The following is a 20,930-nucleotide window of genomic DNA, read 5'->3' as shown; positions in this document are numbered from 1 at the left end:
ATAACCCAGACATGGCAAATTAACTTCAATTTTTCTTTGACAGTGATTTGTTGTACTTTACAACAAATATGGTTGGCATCAAACACAGCTGCAGAAGTCTGTCTTTCCACCGCTGTTGTGTTCCCGCCAAGCTTGATCCACGTCAAGCCATTCCATACAGGTTCTACTGTTGTGCATCAGGCCGTAGGCTACCTACACATTGCTCTGGATTGTCCTGGTCCCTACTGATGGCTAGACCGGACGACCACAACCCCTGGCTGCTAAGACTTGCTTCATTCATATACAGAGTGTCAAGTGAGCTGATCTTTTGTCCTCCAACCTCCACCTTCCTCGCAGTCCAGAAGTGTTCCCTGAGGTGGGGTGGGCTCTCCAAAGAATGAGTAGGTCTCAACTGGTGTGTCATAAGATCCCACCCTCTGGAACACCCTGGCTGTTGCTTCCCTTTTAATCCCCTCCCAGTAGGCTGAGTTACTGCCAAAGGAACTTGAAATATTTTTAAATGTCTCTGACAGCTGGACTCATTTAAAGACTATTCAAATAGCATTAAGTAGTTAAGAGAAATAAAAATCATTATATAAAACAAAGCACATTAATATCCCAATAGAATTTTTAAAAATTAAAATAAAATGAAAACTCAGGCAATTCTTGTGTTTTCCTTTTTCCATGGGGTCGCTGATCCCATTGCAAATCATTGGTCACTAGTCCTCACCGTCATAAAGTTGAAAGCCAAATGTGAATTACTTGCAGACTCTCTTGATAATGTGTCCGTGCTCTGTAGCTGAACATTGGTGGAGATTTGAGCAGGAGAGTAGAATGTGAATACATGGAAGTGCGAGTTATCCTGCCCAGCTGATTGCCAGTGGTTCTGTACAATTCACCCCATTATAAGATGATAAGGGGCATAGATTGAGTGGACAGCCAGAGACTTTTTCCCAGGGTGACAATGGCTAACACGAGGGGACATAATTTTAAGGTGATTGGAGGAAGGTATAAGGGGGATGTCGGAGGCAGGTTTTTTACACAGCGAGTAGTGGGTGCATGGAACACACTGCCTGCGGAGGTTGTGGGGGCAGATACATTAGGGACATTTAAGAGATTCTTAGACACATGGATGATAGAGAAATGGGGGGCTATGTGGGAGGGAAGGGTTGATAGATCTTAGAGCAGGATAAAATGTTGGCACAACATTGTGGGCCAAAGGGCCTGTACTGTGCTCTAGTGTTCTATGTTCTATCCTGCCTATCAATATGAAATGGAATAAGAAAACTTTGTGCAAGTTAATATCAGATAACATCATAACAAAATGTCCTGTTGTTTGTGGGTATGTAGAAAAAGTAGGTTAACAACATCTGACACACTATACTAGTATGGAACTTGCCAAAATGTTTGAATTTTAAAAATTGTTATACAAATTATTCAGGGAAGGCATGATATAAATTTGGATGCCTGAAACCTACTTATTTTTATCTGTGCCAGAGAATCAGAGTAGGTCACTCAGCCCCTCAATTTGGATCCATCATTTTATTCAACCACAGATAATCTCAAACCAGTCGCTCACATTTTGCTGCTTCCACCTACTTGACAAAAATGTATTGATCCCAGTCATGACAATTTTAATTTTTTGAAAAAGGTTTCCATCACACTGTGTATGAAGTGTAAACATTATTCAACGTGTGTTTGTGCCTTGTGTGTAAATTTGCTATGAAAGAAAGCTGAAGAATGTTCAGATGAGCACTAAAAATAACAGATTAGAAACATTTTGCATCATATTCAGAAGGGGCTCACCATGTTACAAAACAAGCTAACAAAAATATCAGGCCAATTGCTTAAAAGCTTCTTTAAGCAATTTTTAAATACTGCACTCTAAATCTTTTATAGTTTAAGAAGAATTCAGCTCTTAGTATTGGATAAGATATCAATTGCTCAGAAGAGTACAGTGGAACCTGGTCCATGGTACCCAGGACGACTCAGCACTACTGGGTGGGGCAGAGAGGGCAGCAAAGATGTACTGGTAGAGAGACACAAGACTGCAGATGTTGGAATTTGGAGCAACACAAAAAGCACAGGAGAAACTCAGCGTGTCAGGCAGCATCTATTGGAGGAAAGTAGACAGTTGCCATTTCGGGTCAAGACCCTACATCTCAACCCGAAACATCGATTGTCTATTTCCCTCCATAGATGTTGCCTGACCTACTGAGTTTCTCCAGCGCTTCATAATGTTGGTAGAGGATCCATAGCTGGAGAAGGCTGGGGTAGATGCTCCTCTGGCCAGAGAAGTGATTCCAGGACGGTATGATGATTCCCTGGTTCCTGGCACAAGTGTATCACCCTGATGCTGCAGAGCTTTCTGAAGTCTGTGGTGAACACATGGAATTTGTAGTTTTTGTTGACAGAATGCAGTTACTAGAAAGAAGGATGGGGTTCTGCAGGGAGATTACAGGAAGATAGGAATGGTATTAGAACGCAAGACCTTAAGTGGTAACCACGGGATTTCAGGTGGTGTCACGCATTAGTGAATACAGAACTAGAAGGATGGTTCAAATGGATGTGTTGCTGAAGGGATGTAGGAGGGAGTGCTTCAGACTTCTGAGGCATGCGACTGGTTTTGCAGAAGGTGGGACATGTAAAAGCTGGGCAGGTTGCATTTCAACAGGATGGGTAAGATGGGCATAAAGGTGGCAAATGAAATTCAATACAGAGAAGTGTGAGGTAATAAATTTGACAAGAGAATGCACAAATGGATAGTTGAATACTAAAAGTGTAGAGAAACAGGGACCTTAGAGTGGACATCCATAGATTGCTGATGTAGGGAATACAGATAGGTAAGATGGTTAAATAAGCATTTGGGATATTTGCATTTCTTGGTGAGGCATAGAATACAATAACAGGGAAATCACATTAAAAATGTATATATGTGTAACTGAACTACTGTGTACAGTTCTGGTCACTGTGTTACTGTCCACTTAACTTACCAACACATTGTTGGGATGTGAGAGAAAAACAAGTGTGCGAGCCAGAAACTCTCACTCTCACAGGGAGAACATGCAAACTGCACACTGACAGCACCTGAGGTCAGGATCAACCCTGGGTCCTTGAGTGATGATGCAGCAGCACTTACTGCTTGACTTCAAACTCCTAGTCTTGTTATGTCTTTTATAGGAAAATGTAAAGTCACAGATTTGAAAATTCATCTGTGGCCACAGGGATATATTAATCTGTTGCAAAAAAACAAACTGCTGCAGATACTCAGCAGGTCAGGCAGCATCTCTGGAGGGAAATGGACAGTTGATGTTTTGGGTCGAGACCTTTCATCGTCGATGATCCATTTCCCTCCACAGATGCTGCCTGACCCACTGAGTTCCTCTGGCAGTTTGCCTTTTGGTCCAGATTCCAGCATCTATAGTCTCTTGTCTCTCCGTCTATATTAATCTGTTGTGTGGTGCATTTACCACTGTTTGGCTTAGGCTTTACCACTTAAAATCAGTTAACATTCTAAAATGTTCTCTTTTGCAGTGATGTGAGATGGCGAATTCAGAAAGCAATAGCTGAAACATTTGGGATTGATTCAACTCGCTTACACCTCACAAAGCCCACTTTTTTCTCAAGGATGAACAATACTGAAGCCAAGACAATGCATGATGAATACTGGCATCCACACATTGATAAGGTATTAACTAATGTCTTGATACGTAATGGAAAACATTGTACATATAATTCATTCATTCAGTTCTATGATTCAGATGATTTTATAAAGATCGCTTGTTTGTATATAATTTGTTGCAATACTGATAAAATCTGCTCCTCGCTTTTCATGGTCTGTGAAATGTACTGTGCAGTACAACTTATTGAATAGATTGTTGCCTTCGAAATGATGTGTGACAGCATTTGCCTTGGAGCTTTGCTTTTCAAAGGGCATATGTCCTGTGATTACTTCTTATGGTTGCCCAGAGTAAATGGAGTTGAGCCTACATTTAGGGTGCTCACAAAATACATGCAAAAGTGAAAATACATCATTATCATCATTCTGTGTATGATAAACTCTTTCATCACAATATATTATGACGAACAGTATTGGAAACTCAGTGGAAAGTTTACACAAAATAACTTGCCATTCTGGTGTTGACTAGGTTTGTTCTTTTCACATTTGAACTGATCTTAAAAATGTTTCATTGCTTTTATATTGTGCTTACTATTTGGAATTCCTAATCAATAACATCCTTTTTCAGACTTCCAGATTAGTGACAAAATTCCTGTTTAATGATGTATTTGTATGATTGCTCTAATGAGTATGCTGTACAATATAACTTACATTTGTTATAGGGAGTTATTTTTTGGCTTTATTGACTCTGCTGTCAACTGCACTTGTAATGCTGTGACTGGGATTTACTGTATTCAATATTACAAGCATTCTTAACGTACAGTAGCCAACAAGTGGAATCAAGGAAATTGACAAATAATTACAATTATGGTAAGAGTCATGGCTACACCTGAAAACTCCAGGTTCATCATCTGCATTCATTAAACCTGACTTTTCCCTCTTCAAAAAAACACAACAGTGAACCTGGGGTCACTAATGAGATGATTGTCAAAGGGTTTGATATTGAAGTTCAATATTGGGAGATTCTATTATTTTGACTACAATCCACCAAAGATGCTGCTGATTTTATAAACAAGACATTTGATTGTCACTTAACTGAGAGAAAGAATTTTTCCAGTGAGTAAGCAATGTATTGGAGAGTTGCCATTTGGACTTTATTTCCATGAGGTCATTGTTGGGTGATGTACACAGAATCGTTCGGTGTCTTCATTTCACTTTCAAGGATATATTTTGGTTAGCCAATTATCCAATATGAATGAAACTCATTAGTCTAACCAGAGGTCTTAAAGCCAGTTAAGTGTGTCTCAATTGACTGCACTCTGTCTTGGAAAGGTCATAATCCACGCAGCTGATCCCAGTAGACCTAGGTTCATATTGCCAAGAACTTTCAGAAGAAAGAGCTTTCATGTGCATATTGTTTTTTTTTTCTTGGCTTCAGGGCATGCCAATGCATGTCACAGCCAATTAATTACTTTTGAAGTTTGATTGCTGTTGTATCCTAGACAAATGTACCAGTCAATTTGCACACAGTGAGATGTTGCACAGCCAAAAAGGAGATCCTTCCACAGTCTCTCTGAATGCTGCAGTTCTGTGCCCAACTATCCCCTTCAAATTCCCCCTTCCCACCACTGCCCCTTCTCCCCACCCCTACCTCCACCACCAGACTTGCCACATATGATCTGCGTCAATTCTTGCTTTAAGCCTCTCCTGTTCATGAAAGCTCAAGCACTGGTTAACCCTGTGTACTTAAAAGTTCACTGTAATTTTACTGTATTTCTTAACTCCATGCCTTGACATCTAACATCTTTACTCAGGCCTAGCATTGTGATCTCTAATGTCTAGTCACTTTGACCATGACAATGCATTTATTGCAATATTGAGTCTGTGCTCCTAATAAAACCAACCCCCTGGTCTTCAGCAGGTTAATTGTGTACCTGAATTTACTGCATCCTCACTGTGGAGGCTGAGGTAGCAGAACACTAAGCAGTGAGACAAAGATATTGAGAGTGGCTTTAAATGGGTGTACAAGTGAGAAGTAGCCAGGCCAGATGAGGTGCGTTGTGTTCCTGGTAGCTTTTTCCTTTCTCAATTCTGATCTGTAATTTTCTCCATTTTCTCATGTGCAAGCTGGCTCTTGGCCACATCTCCCTCAAACCGTTTCCCTGTGCACTTTGAGAGCAATCAGCTCTGTGTCATCACCCGCTACTCTTGACCCCACTGCTCTTGACCAGTTCCCTGCTTCTGGGTTGTCAGACTAATTATCCAATATCCAGTACTCATGAGCAGGGTTTCCTTTAGCCAAATGTTGGGAAGGTTGGCTTTAGAACCTGTTACAAACTCCCTTCCCTAACCACTGACTGCATCCCTATCCCTGTAAATGTATCAACTTATTTGCATTCTTGGTGTCAGTTTTGACCTGGAGATGCTGTTCATTTCCCATGCCTCTGGTTATTTCAACTTCTGAAACATTTAACAACTCCGCCAACTTAGCTTATCCACAACTGAAACTATCATCCAAGCCTTTTGTTATTTTTAGATTTTCTTATTTCGATGTACTTCTGGTCACCCTCCCCTGTTGTACTCTCTGTAAGTTTGAAGTCATTCAAAAACTCTGTTGCCTTTGTCCAAACTTGCCCCGGGTCCAACCACCTAACGTCCTGGGTTTGTTAACATACATTCACATTATGATCAGGTAATTTTCTAATTTTAGAATAATTCCCTGTATTTTCATATTCCTTCAAACTTTCCCTCTTCCTTTCTCTGTAATTTCCTCCAGCCCTAAGATATATTTGCACGCCTCCAAATCTGGTCTCTTAGTCATCCCCACATTTAATTGTTCCACAATTGGCGACTGTGCTTTAGTGTACTCCATGATTTATTTGTCAAACCTCTCTAGGCTTCAGTCTCTCTATCAGCATGCTCCTTATGTGGCTCAGCAACAAAATCTGTTTGATAATATTTTATTTAAGATTCTTTGCCATTTTGCCATGTCCTTTAGAAATACAACTTATAGTTATCATTTCCTCCACTTAAATTGATAGAAGGTGGAATGCAAAATTCAATGAAATGAATGTCACAATATTTTAGCAAAAGTTTTGAAAGCAATTAGAAATACTTGCAACTCCGAGTAATACATTTTGCATTGTTTGTTGAAAGAGAAACATGCTAACAGTGCAAAATCAGAATAATTCTGTACTTTTATTCAGATTTTTAAAATGAAGTATTTGAACTGGGATATTCCACCTGTAAAAACTAATAATAATTTACATAAACTCAGTGCAATTTGCAAATTTAATATTTAATAATTCAGTTCAAGTCATGAAGGCCTTAAGAAAAGATTAAAGAATATTAATAAGCTGCCCGTTTGCAAATTTGATAGTTGTAGTAATATGATTTTAACTTCTGCTATGTAGTTCAGCAAATGCAGTGCATGTCAAAGGCAACAGGCAATTTTAATGGTTTGAGAAGCTGATTGAAATATTACAGTTATGTTGCATTCTCATTCCATGGATTGTATGCAGTACACGTTGGAACAAAAACATCGAAGTGACATTGCCCTTTAACTGACAAGTAGAAACAGTGGTATCAAGGATAATTGCATTTATGGATTGCCTTTGCTCTGATTGCTGCTCATTAACTGGTTTTTATTCACGATTTTTGGGTAAAGCAGAATATTCAAGTTTTTGTTGATTGTGCTGATGAGGATCTTTGGCCCTTGAATATTTGAATCACTAGTTCTAAAGGTTAAATATTCAGGCTGATTATCTAATGTATTCATTTTGGTAGACATAACTTAGATTTTTAAAGACATTTCAGAGTTTGTTTAAAATACAGCTTCATCGCTTTTACAACAATCCCTTTTGTATATCAATGTCAAAGATGTAACTATGCATTCTGTTTTGACTTCATAAGTAGGCACCAGAATGCACCATCTAATATTATTCTAATTGCCAAGTAATGGCTTGAAAGGATAACATATAATTATTTCCTGGAATTTTTTTAATGCTGCAAGCAACTCATCTCTCTTGATCGTTCAAATTCATCAGTTATTTGTACAGGTTCTATCTATATGCAAATCTCAAAGAATTGCAGTCAAGTGCAAGTTTAAGTTGTGTGTCATTCTGGTTTGTCCATGAGTTGTTTAAATCATCTGTGGTGCAACATGGCCCAAGAAATTTGCAGTTTGATTTCAGTCCATGCTATTTTTCCCTGGAGTCATCTGGGGTTACTATACGTGTCCTAAAAAAGATGTGCATGCAACACTGGATTAATGGGAGGGTAAACCAGAGGATTTTTTGCTTTTAAACAAAACTGAAAAAAACTGGAAAATCTCAGCAAGTTGTGCAGCATCTATGAAAAGAGAAATAGTTGATGTCTCAGATTCGCAGATGGTTTCTCTTTCCACAGATGCTGCCCAACTTGCGAAGTATTTTTGGCATCTTCTGGTTTTGTTTCAGATTTCCCGCATCTGCAGTTGTTTTGATTTTCATTTTTTTAGTTTCTTCCTCCTGATCCTTATTTGGTAACTACAGTTGAAGAAGCATATAAATTTTGAAAGTAAGAGAATAAATGAGGATAGGAAGGGAAACAGGAAAAGTTTACTGTTAATGATGAAGCCTTCGGATGCAAAGTATCTATATATGCACTTAGGTACAATAGATGCCAAAAACATTATACCCAATGAGGAGACTGGAAAACGAATTGTGTATATAGATAGCAGCTGCTAAACCATGTTAATCTCTTGCAAGTTAAAGTAACTCTCATTATAAAAATATAAAGCAACAGGATTTTTATCAAAACCTACAGATTTTGGAAATCTGAAGTAAAAACAGAAAATGCTGCAAGCACTCAGCATTTTGACAGCATCTGTGGAGAGAGAAATGGAGTGAACATTTCAGGTCATGAAGCTTTTATCAAAACTGGGAAAGTCTGAGATGTAACAAAAGAATGAGGATGTGATTGAGGTCTGAGAATGTGAGAGGTGAGGCGCTGGAGCAGGAAGACCGAGAAAGCAGAAGAGGTTTGTGATTGGGTGGCATGCAGGAAAGGTTTGATGGTGTGAGGCAAAAGTGGATTATGATTGAACAAGTAAAAATAATTGATGATTCTGGATAAGATGTGAATGAAACTGAAGATTCATAACCATTAGCTACTGACTGAAAAAAATGGGTGCAGTGTTTGTGATCTGAAGATAATGAACATTGATTTAAGCATACTGATGTGCCCAACTGAAAGATGATCCTTGATCTTCTATTAAGCATCACCAAAACAGTGCATGTCCTCTGAGGCCAAAGTGGAAGAGTGCCTTTCCTGCTTCCGCGACAGAGGGTTGTAGTCTCAGCCAGCTCCATCACGGGCACAACCCTCCCCGCCATCGAGGACATCTTCAAGAGGCGGTGCCTCAAGAAGGCGGCATCCATCATTAAGGATCCTCATCACATGGGACATGCCCTCTTCACGTTACTACCATCAGGGAGGAGGTACAGGAGCCTGAAGACCCACACTCAGTATTTCAGGAACAGCTTCTTCCCCTCGCCGTCAGATTTCAGTGATATGTCAGTGATAATAAACCTGATTCTGATTCTAATGCTACCTGATCACAAACCTTCCTTTCCAGTTCCTTGCTCTCTCTGCACCATCAGCCCATCTCCAAGAATTTAAGACCTCTGCACTTTTAATGCTGTTGTGTCTCAAGTATTTCCAATATTTTCTATTTTTACTGCAGGATTTTTCCCCTTTTACAAGAAAGCTTCCCATAATGTTATTCCCAAGCTTAAACACTACAGCTATTTTTTAAAATTCTTTTCAATTGTACAGAAATTGAATCGAGAAGTTACCAAACAGCTCTCGTGCAGAACAAAATCAAGGATGACGAGAGTAGGAGAGAATTTAAGATAAATCATGAAGTTTCCATTGATACTAATTGTTGGAGTTCTTTGAAATGCACTTAAATTGGGTTTGAGATTTTGCTTAGAAATTCAATTGCTTAACTTCATATCAGTGAAATGCAGCTAAAAATTAAGCTTTTGCAAGATGAAATGCAATAAACACTATTTCTGGGTCATCTTAGGTCACTGGACCAGGCAGTTCCTGATGTCAGTCACCCTGACCTCCAAAGCAGTTTCCACACCAGGGGCACAGCAATGATATCTTTCTCCTGCGACATTCAAGGAGCATCTGCAGCATTTTGATTTTCAGTCCTTTTTTAGCATTGCAGGAGAATTTGGAACATGTTGACCTGGGTGCTTATTGGGCCGTCCTGGGACAACATTGCTTTCCCACTGCACTGCCAAACTGGGACATGTCTGGTGAAGTCAATAAGTTACCATCATCCACCCCAGCTCACCACTTGATATCCAGCCTGCCTTCCTGACCTTGTCTTTCCCCACAGAACACCCCAATCCCTGCACCCTCCTCCAACTCTTTCAACCAACAGTAACAGTCTGATTGTTGACGCTGCGCAATGCTTCCAATGGTGCCCTTCTGATCCCTGAATTTTTTTTTCCACTCATACACATCCCCAGGCCTGCCAACAAGCAACAACGGTTTAATCTGTTATTTTTTTTCCCTTTCCAAGCCCGAAACCTTTCATACAATGCTATTTCACTCCTTGATTTCCACCAGTCCCCAACACTGATCTGCTTTCTTTTCCACCCATTGATCCCCCACACTGCCACCAACAACCCCAATATTGTTCTTTTTTATGCATAAAGAAGCCGAAAAACACATTAACATTTTCTTCTCACAACAAATTAACCATTTGTGGCATCTTATTGTGGGTCTCTTAGCCTCCATAAGCTGTTACTGCATTCCAAATGAATCAATCTTAAATGATTTAGATGCTCCTGAAAGATGTGATGGGATATGATGTCATTTTTTTTGTAAAAGGCAGTATATTTTATGCTAAGTTTCTCGTCTTGGACTCCCTCCTGTGTCCAGGAATTTTGCCATTGAGATTAGAGTGCCACATTCAATATATTTAAATGACCCGTATTAACACTTAGCCTCTGGCAGAAGCTCCAATCGCCAAAATGCTCTTCCTATCAGCTATCTTCTTCCCTGCTTCATGACTCAAATAATAAGCACGTACTGCCAAGATGCTACATTTTTTTTCATTTTAAACAACTTTGGTCTTTTATTATTCCCCATTATAACTTAAAGCATCCCTTCATTACAAATTCAACGTTCAAAACAGCCTCTCTTTCGTATACAGCAGTCTTACCAGCATGAAATCAGGTTGCATCTGCCCCTTCTCACTTCTGATAGTTTTAATGTCCGTCCTTCTCTTTTCCTCCTTTACATTGAAACTCTGCTTCAATTCGGGCAGGCACGGTAGCATAGTGGTTAGCATAATGCTTTACAGCGCCAGCGATCCGGATTCAAATCCGGCCACTGTCTGTAAGGAGTTTGTACGTGCTCCCCGTGTCTGTGTGGGTTTCCTCCGGGTGCTCCGGTTTCCTCCCACATTCCAAAGACGTACAGGTGAGGAAGTTATGGGCACGCCATGTTGGCACCGGAAGCATGGCGACACTTGCGGGCTGCCCCCCAAAAATCACTACGCAAAAGATGTATTTCACTGTGTGTTTCGATGTACATGTGACTAATAAAAATCTTATCACTTGTTCCAAAGGCAAATGAAAATGAATACTCAATACAGTGCCCAGATTTCAGAAAATAAAGTTGTTTCACCATCTTCAACAGCATTAGACTAAATTGAAGTCTCAAGAAAGAAAATTATATCTTTCTCATTAGTGAAAGATAGAATGGTAAGATCCGGAATGTGGATCTAGGAGACTGGTTAAAGTTGACTTTCAAAATGAAAATTGCAAGGTAGTGTTGCAAAACACAGCTTTATTACAGTATGGTTCTGATCCAATCAACATGATTAAAAATTGTTTATAAAACAATTAAGTAACGAGGAAGAAACATTTTGTCCCATTCACGTAAATGCTGGTGGGGTCCCCTGGTGATAGCAAATTAAAGAGTCTTCAATAGTCCTTGACACCACCTGTGACCACATGTCAAAGATAAAATCTGCATAATTGATCCAAGAAACAAACCGTTCTCAAGGAAAACAATGGTTCTCCATTCCTTCTGCTGTCAGGAATCCCCAGTCCCAGTGAATTAATGATTGCCTTCTCTGTTTATAGCCATTGGCACCTCTCTCAATCTTGTCCAAAGGACGATTCCACTCAGTCAGTGGAGAATCTCCTTTTATACACATGATCAAACAATTTCCTGTCACATCATTACACCAATCACCTTTAACCAAACTGTTTACCATATTTTTTGCACATTAACCATTACCACATGAGTGTTTTTTAACAATGTTAGTTGCACATGGCACAGAGCTTTAATAAATTGTGCAGAATGTATAACATCACTACCCTAAACCAGTGACAAAGTTCTTGTTGTCTTCCGCATCATACAACAGATAGGAATAAAGAGAGGCTGTATGTTGTACCAGGTTGCACTCTAGAAACATTTGACTTCATCTTAAAGCTTTTTTGGGTTCCACATTTGCAGTCTAATGGAGTCAGTTGCTGATACAAGTGGCCAGAAAGAGATAAATGCATTCTTATAAAGCCACCTGCAACTTCAGGATGTCCCAGTAGATTGTTATGAACTTTTTTTGAAGTGTGGATTTTGTTGGAATGAAAAAAATGAAGGCAATTTGTTCTCACCAATCTCCCACCAGCTATAATGTAATTATGTGCATCTTGTGATGTTGATTGAGGAATAAATATTAGCCAGAAACCAATCTCTTTGAAATAGTGCTGAGGATCTTTTGTGTCCATTTTGGAGAGTCATCAGAATCAGGTTTATTATCACTGACATACGTCGTAAAATTTGTTGTTTTGCAGCAGTAGTACAGTGCAAGACATAAAGATTAGAGCCTCGATTTAATTTAACATCTCGTCTAAAAGTCATCACCCTGAACAGTGCAGGCCTTTAACAAAACATAGGATCACCTACTTAGATCTTGGGGTTTAACTTGTAGGACAAGAACTCTGAGGTCAGCCCTTTGACTCAGAGGTGAAAGTGATACCAATTGTGCACGATTGACGTTGTTGCAATTGTCTTCTGTTTCATAACTAAGCTAATATAACCCCAATTAGTCATAAAGTTTTTTTTCTGACGTGATAAAAAGGAAAGTGAAAGATTCCTAAACATGTATGGGCTGATGCCTCCATCAAAAGAGCAAGAGGGAATTTGACAAGAGAATTAATTGTTGAGACACTAGTATCAGAAGAATCCTATCTGTTAATATCCAATAAAACAGAGGGCTATCAAAGTACTTAGACTAATGGATTGAAAACTTCATTGCCAAATTATGGCATCTGTACAACTGCAATGTCTGTGCACTCAAAAGTTGCTGATGTTATGTATATTGTGGTTGTAGTGTCTATGTAGCATCTTATCACCTCTTTGAGACACATCTCAAACATAACAGTTACTGTTGTACTGCAAGCAAAAGCAAAAATAATATTGCTCAGTAATATCTTACAAGCAGGAATAGAATGATGAATGATCATTTAATTTATAACCAGATGTTTTTAAAAATGATTATAATGCAGAAACATTGTACCATGAACAGCAATTATTTTGATGTATGTTGTGACATTGTGAGCGTTGTCCGATGTTGAATGACAGAAAGACAAATGAACTAAAGTACACACTTGCTTGTCTCCACTTTGAGCTTGTTACAGCAAATTATGCTCAGTTGTGCTTTTCTCAGTGGAATTCAAACAAGAACTAAATCTGACCGGCTGTCCTCTTGTCTTCCACAGGTGACTTATGGATCATTTGACTACACTTCATTACTATACTTGTCTGACTACAAGACTGATTTTGGTGGTGGAAAATTTGTATTCATTGATGAACTTGCTAACAGAACTGTGGAGCCTCGGATAGGTATGAATTTTACTTTCCTCAATCTCAGATCCCATGGAAAATATTCAAAATGTTTGGGTCTTGCATTCTTCAAATTTCCTTGCTGGGGAGTGGTATATTTTTAACTATTGTCGCACAGTGTCAGGATCCAGAACTCACATTGACCTAATATTTTTGGAAACATCATATATATTACCCTAAAAGTCACTTAACACTTCAACATCACAATTTGATTCTCAATGTCTATTTGATTCCTGTCCATTTGTATATTTTCTGCACCAATACATTTGTGAGTAAGGATGTATTATAGTAATTTTGCATTGTGACTTCATCCTTTTAAAACAAACTGGTCAAAATTATTTCATCCTGTCAAACAGTTTCAAACCCTGGGTCCAAGCAATGTAAATGTAACTTCTTTTGGCAAGTTTCTCTTCCGTTTCTTCTACAATTACCCCTTCTCCCACCCACTTGCTGGCATTTGATTCCATGGCTCACATTCTGTCCAAGCAGCTTACCTCAGTGACCGTCCTCATGCACAACCCAAGAAGGCAGGCCATTTTGACGGCCTGCTTGATCCTAAGAGTGGGCCATTGCAGGGTCCTCATTCCATATGCATCCAAGTAAATCCTGAGTGAGGGTTGTAAGCAAATGTGGTTGATTTCTCTCCTGTTGAGACAAATGGTAGCAGAGTATTTGCTGCATGAAATCTGCGAGGTCAACAAAGACAACAGATTGAACGTGGAACATTGCACACTGCATGGCAATTTATCATGCATCATTTTCTTCAACAGAGCCCCCAGGGAGCTACAAAGGCAATTCTCAAAATAAAACTGCAGCTTATGGGCCGTGTGCAGTAGCAGTATTTGTGTTGCAATAATCCTGCTCTTGGAATGTAGACAGTGCAGTCTTGTTTATGTCCATATTTCATTGTTCTTTCTGTTTGACCATTCTTGGCTTGGAGTCCTGAAAAGAGCTGCTATTATTAGCGCCTTGATGTACATGTGAATTAATTGGAAAATTAGTTCAAACCTTTAAAAATGATTCCAGAAGCTTTGTGGTGTGTCTAAATACCAAGCCTGAGAATCTGCTGTTCTATTTAAGCTTAGTTGTTTCATGATTCCCCCCATTGCGTTAACTGCTTTACCAAAAACATGCCTATGTGGAATAAAATGTTACTTTCTCCCATTCTTTCCTGCTGATTAACATTATTTGTGCTAGGCATCGATTCCAGTGTATACCAAGAAAAAATAATTAGGATTAAAAAGGCAACCTGCTACCGAAATCTGAGGAAGTTTGTTGTGTTTCAGTCACTTTTATGTGAAATAAATGGACTCGTGTTTCAACAGTTATATGGATGTACAGCTCAAAATTTGCACACTAACATGTTTATTATAAAAATAATTCCTTTCAATAGTAATGTGGCCTCAAGCCTAACCTTTCACATGTTCAGTGCAACTGCAGTAAATGTACTTTCATTAGAAGGCCCGGAGTAAGAACAGAGAGGGTTTAAATGTGCTGATTATGAAATTCAAAACCCTAGTCAGTGTTAAAGGTATTCTTGAACAAATAAAGAAGCAGTTTTAATCCTGCCTGTCCAGCAAAAACTGGGTGGGCAAGCATTAAAATGCTGAAGAGATCTAACTCAACACTTTCCATCTTTCATTTATATCCAACCTTCCAAGCAGGAAGAAAGGATAGCTGATCCTTTAAAGAAATGGGGTAATTCTTCAGATATGCAAATTAACATAAACTTTTTCTTTGGGATCAGGGATGACTTCCATTCTGGCAAATAAGGCAAATGTGTGGTATAAATTGCCATCTGCCAAGGAGGTGGCAGATGAGATTGGCAGGTGGACAGTTTGTGAAGTGAGTTGTGTTCACTAAATGAGCTGTCTCCTGCCCTTCGTGTTTCACTCACTGTGGTGATGTTGATGACAAAGTATCCAAGTACCCAAGCTATGAAAATAGGGTAACGTTCAGCTCTGTCGCCGTTGGGATTGTCTGAGGGTCCTGACATTGCAGGTCCCAAGCTTCATGCTGTGGAGAGGAAGTTGTCTGTTTTCCTGCCTGAATTAAAATTGGGCCAATATCACTATCACCCCCATCCTGTCAACACATTTGTTTCTCATCATTAGAAAAATGGTGCAAAAGCCTCCCATTTACTTCTCAGTGGTGTTCAAGTCTGCAATGAGAAAAGTTGCAAAAATTGAGGAATAGCCAGTTAAAAGTGATTCTATGCTCAGCATGGAACCACTTCAAGTTTGTTGTATCTCACCTCTCCCTGCCATCTGACTGCGTCGAGGTCCATTGCTTCCCCTCAGCCAGAGCCTCCCATCCTCCAGCTTCTCTCTCACTCCTGACTTCCCCAGTGGTTTCATCTGAGCTGCTCCTGAAAATCACTGCACCATATCATCACCACAGTATCTAGTCCGCAGGCAGGCCAAGCCAATTGAGATTCATGAGCGCTCCACCCCTCTCTGTTTCAACCTGAGCTGCTGCCTTGGTCATTCCCTGTCCCCGTCTCCACCTCTCCCACCTGCATTGCAGCAGTTTTCATAGACAGTCACGCTTAAAGGCACAAATGTCATAGTTCTCCCTGCTCCACTCATTACCTCCTCACTCCTTCATTCACTGCCATGCTCTACGTCCCCAGTCGCTGTTCCCTTCTATCTCTCCACCCCCCCCAATGTTCCATGTTCTCCATCTCTCGCCGTTCCTTTCTGTGCATCCCCCTTGCCATTGAGATCTCTCCCCCCCCACCTTCTCCCCCTTTGCCGCTCCACTTACTCACCCCCCCCCCCCCCGCCACTCAGCTCTCTTCCACCCACCCCCTCGTCACCCCACCGTTACTTCGCCCATGACTTTCTCACTGGGCCACACCACTTCTCTGGTGCTCCTTTCCATTTTGTCAGTGTTAGACAACAACAGATCTGCACCCACAAGGATAGTATCCAGGCGGTTATCCAGCACCTGGTGTCTAGTGAGCTACGATGATGGAAAGTGTGGCCTGGATTCACCCATTGTGTGGTCTGAGGATGGCCCAAGGGGTATATGTTGTGTACCATGCTCCTAAATAAACAGAAACAATGGGTACAGACCAAAGGAGAGAAAGGAATTGAGAATTACAAAGGGAAATATAACCAAGGGGATGGTGAAATACAGAGATAATTAGGTATGTCAGAACCACAGGTGCAGAGAGAGAAAGGATCAAAAAGCCAAAACAAGAAGGATACAATGAATTAGCAAGCATCCAGAATTTTTGTCTGACTGCACAATCTATAAGTTTGGTACTAATCACTTGAGAAATAGCCAGGAAAGAGTACAACAGAATACAAACAGGGAAAATATATGGTGCACCAGACACCAAAAATCATTATTAGACTGACTGCAGCAATCTTAGAACTAGCAATCCGCAACTGTTTGACAGGAGGCTGGGGTGAATTTAATGCACAGTGAAGATATCAGCATATTATTTCTAAATATGATGCTTATTTTGTTGAATGCCCTGTGGCTGGTATTCAGTCATTGCAATTATGTAGTGAAATTGTTGCACTTTCATTTCTGTGAATAATGATTGAAATTGTCATAAATTTTCATTGCATGTGATGTTCATTAATCTTAGTAATATTTGTTTGACAAGTGTTTGAAATGCTAGGGTAGAGGTTCTTACCCTGTTGCTTGCTCTCAGTGCACAATATGTATTTATGTTAAAATGTGGAGATACATTGGTGCAGTTGAAGCAGAGTATAATGCGTAACCACTGTTACAATGGACGAGTGACTATGAATGTACTTCTAGACATCGTAGGGCTAGTTTATTAAATCTGTCCTCACAGGACAATCCCCCCCCCCACTTCCCCAATATCATTCTAGTAAATCTTGGTGGCATGTCATATTTTAGTTAATGAGACAAATATCCTGGGATTTGTCATAATCCACATTTTGCCAATCCATAAAATATCTTCCATGTTGCTTTCTTTTCGGGAACCTAGCTGTCCAGGTCATCTTAACCATTACTTCAGTCCAAAATTTTTTAGTATGTATGAAATTCCAAACTTACTTTTTTTGATTAACCTCTCTTAACTCTAACCAATATCCTTTAAATTAAAGAGCACTTAACCTAAGGAAAACTGTCTTGTTCTGTTATTAAATAGAAACAGAAAATAAGAGGAGGAGGAGGCCATTTGGCCCTTCAGGCCTGTTCTGCCATTCAACATGGTCATGGCTCATCATCAACTTCAGTACCCTGTTCCTGCCTTCTTTCCCCTATCCCTTGATCCCTTTAGCATTAAGGAATATATCAACTTCCTTCTAGAAAATATCAAATGAACTGGCCTCTTCTGCCTTGTGTGGTGGAAAATTCCACAGGTTCACAACCCTCTGGCATTTCTCCTGATCTCTGTTCTAAATGGCACACCCATACCCTGGTTCTGGACTCTCCAGTCATATCTAATCTGTGTAGTCATCTTAGAGTTTTATTGTTTTCTGTGATATCTCCTCTCATTCTTCCAAACTCCTGGATCCACCTATCTCTTGCCAGCTCTTGCCTCACCCCTCACTCTCACCTCTTCATACTGGCTATCTCCCATCTACTCTTTCAGTCCAGATGAAGGGTCTCAACCCAAAACGTTGACTGTCCATTTCCCTCTACAGATGCTGCCTGACCTGCTGACTTCTTCCAGCAGCCCTTTTTTTTGCTCCAGTGAATGTAAGCCAAAGTGACCCATTCTCTCCTCACACATTTCCATTATATTTTAATGTTTTAATCATTGGTATAACAGTTCCAGACTCCAAGGTTTGCTGGCGGCACTTGAGTGAGTTTATGTCCACAGGTTTCAGAGTGTCCAGTTTCGTAATGAACTAGTCCATGCCCACATTCAAAAAGACCTGGACAACATCCAAGCTTCAGCTGATAAGTGGCTAGTAACATGTGCATTACAAAAGTGTCAGGCAGTGACCATTTCCCAACAAGAGAAAACCTTTCGTTGACGTTCAATTGCATTAGCATCACTGAATTTCCCACTGTCAACTTGCTGGAGGCATGCTTCCGTGGAGCAAAAGCTAATTAGACCAGCCATTTAAGTGCTGTGGATAAATTAGTCAGAGGCTGGGAGGTCTGCCAAGTCTTTTCATCATTAAGCCCATCAGCAATGCATTAGTCTCCATTTGAATGCAGTTCTGACAACATTTCAGAGGATGAACATCATCTTAAGTGGAACCCATTGCGTCATCTGCCCAATTTTCTTCCTTATCTGTTTCTACCTATTACCCACCAGACTCTGTCTCAAAACTTCCCCCATCTGGTTCCATCTGCCCATCATCTCCAACCTCTCCTAGTTCCACCTATCACCTACCAGCCCCTGTCTCACCCCTCCGTCTGACCTCTTTATACGGGTATCTTCCCTCTACACTCTCAGTCCTAACGTAGGGTCTCAACCTGAAACATCAACTGTCCCTCTGTCTCCATAAACGCTGCTTGACCCGTTGAGTCCCTCCAGCAGTTTGTTTTTTTGCTAGCTGTCTGCTGACTTCACGTGTTCTGAATCCACAATGCAGTATCTTTTACCAAAGGCCTTTTAGAAGTCTCAAAGCACTACATCAACTACGTCACCCCGACTGATATTTCTGTTAGTACTTTGAAGAGTCAAGTTCGGTTGATCAAGCATGGCCTATTCGATTTATGCTGACCATCTTTCCACTATCATTCTTATCATGGGCATTAAGCTTTAATCTCTGAAAAGAAAGGGTTAGTCATATAAACAAATAAACTTGCTTTCTGAGGGTTCAAAAATACACAGCTTCTCACTGGTTAGCATTTAATGTAGAGCCAAATACTTAAGGGGGATTAGAATCTCTTGATTTAGCAGGAACAGTGTGACGACAGAAAATTGGTAAATAGCTTCTAACTAATGAACTTGGAATGATTATATTTTAGGAATAGATTGTGACTGAGGTATGATGTTAATAAGATCAGTTCTGGTAAGTTGTCCGTACTACTAACATATACTCATCCTGAACCTTATTGGAGTCTTTATTTCAGTCAGATTTGAAATAATTGCAAAGAAGGGATATATAATTTCATTCCTTGTTCATATTAAAATGCATTTTATCATAACATTCACTGGAGCCACATGATTAAGAGATCAGTTCCTTTCAACCTATTGAGAGGAATGAATGGCATAAAAATCTGAATTTAAATAAGGTCATTGGTTGCTCTAAATGGACTAAATTAATCTTCCTACATCATCCAAAGTTACTGTATGTAACTAAAATAAGATGCTGAGAGTCAGCAGCTACAGGGCTGCATCTTTTTGCAATCGGTTGTGAACTTGATCTCCTGCAAAGAAAAGGTTTTGGGGGAAGCATTTATTTCTTGTGTCTGTATATCTAAATGTAGAGAAATGTATGCTGCTTCTAATAACTGACCTGTGACGTAGTAAGGTGTCTGCTTTATTGTTTAAGTGCAACAGTTTCATTTCTATATTTTTCCATAAATATTATTGCATTGATTGTAGACTAAAAGTTGATCTAGCCTGCAAATAAATTCTTTTGCCATTTTTCTGGAAGCATTCATGTTCCTTCAGCCATCTTCGGGCTGAGGATATTGCAACTTAGCAGTGTGCCAGTTTGTCTGTACAATCTGTAATGCAATCGCATACTAAGTATATAGGGTTTTGAGAGAGCTGTCAATCCATGCTACTATCTCAGTGAGAGCCATTACTTTGAATCAGATATGAACAGCATGAAACATACAATAAATGAAGAGTGAAGCTAGATTTCCAGCTTCCCGCAGTGAATTTACTGCATAAGTTATGGAAGATTTCATGATCACTCAGTGTAACGGAGTAGAACCTAGAGTTTGAGCTGAAGCAATTTTCAATTGAACTGTTTTAGAATGCTGAATATATTTTTTTCTGATTTTTCACTCGTAAATTAGAATTTATTTTGTGCTTAAAAGAACACTGCGTTTTGCAGTTTTAAGATCAATTGGAAGCATGCAATTTGCCACTACTTCAAAACTCAAAACAAAAAAGATGATGTCACACTGTACATAGTTTCATTGGTTTGCTGAGCACGCATTGGTTTTACTGAGTGTAGAGAAAGAGTTCTTTTGAGATGAAGTGCCCAAATTTTGGAGTTTTTAGTCAATTATGCATATATTTTGTCTCCATATTTGCTTAGCAACTCAATCTCCAGTGGCACTGCTCCTGATAAGGCGAAGGATTCATCTTTTATGGAAAGAAGGCAGTCTATACCATGTTGCCGTAACATCAGGTCTGCTGAATAACGGCGATTGATAAAAGTAAATTGCTCTTATGTTGAAAGGTTTTCAGTAACATTCCCTTTTGGGAGAACTGCTTTTGTAAAACAAATATCCATATCCCTTTCCATTATTCTGTGCAAACTGAAAATGAGTGTTCTTCATTCTATAAATATAT

At 39.7% G+C, this 20,930-nt stretch overlaps 1 protein-coding gene across 3 annotated transcripts in view; it reads left to right on the top strand.

The window, feature by feature from the left end:
• The window catches only part of uts2r2 (urotensin-2 receptor 2), a 116,925-nt gene that overhangs the window by 59,284 nt on the left and 36,711 nt on the right, over window positions 1–20,930 (top strand). For all 3 annotated transcript variants that reach the window (XM_052032745.1, XM_052032744.1, XM_052032743.1), the window contains exons 7-8: window positions 3,514–3,667; window positions 13,390–13,513. In XM_052032745.1, the coding sequence (XP_051888705.1) occupies window positions 3,514–3,667; window positions 13,390–13,513 (278 nt within the window). The remainder of the gene's footprint in view (window positions 1–3,513; window positions 3,668–13,389; window positions 13,514–20,930) is intronic.

Source organism: Pristis pectinata, chromosome 18, assembly GCF_009764475.1.
Source record: "Pristis pectinata isolate sPriPec2 chromosome 18, sPriPec2.1.pri, whole genome shotgun sequence".
Taxonomy (NCBI): domain Eukaryota; kingdom Metazoa; phylum Chordata; class Chondrichthyes; order Rhinopristiformes; family Pristidae; genus Pristis; species Pristis pectinata.
This window is presented reverse-complemented; position numbering and strand designations above follow the sequence as displayed.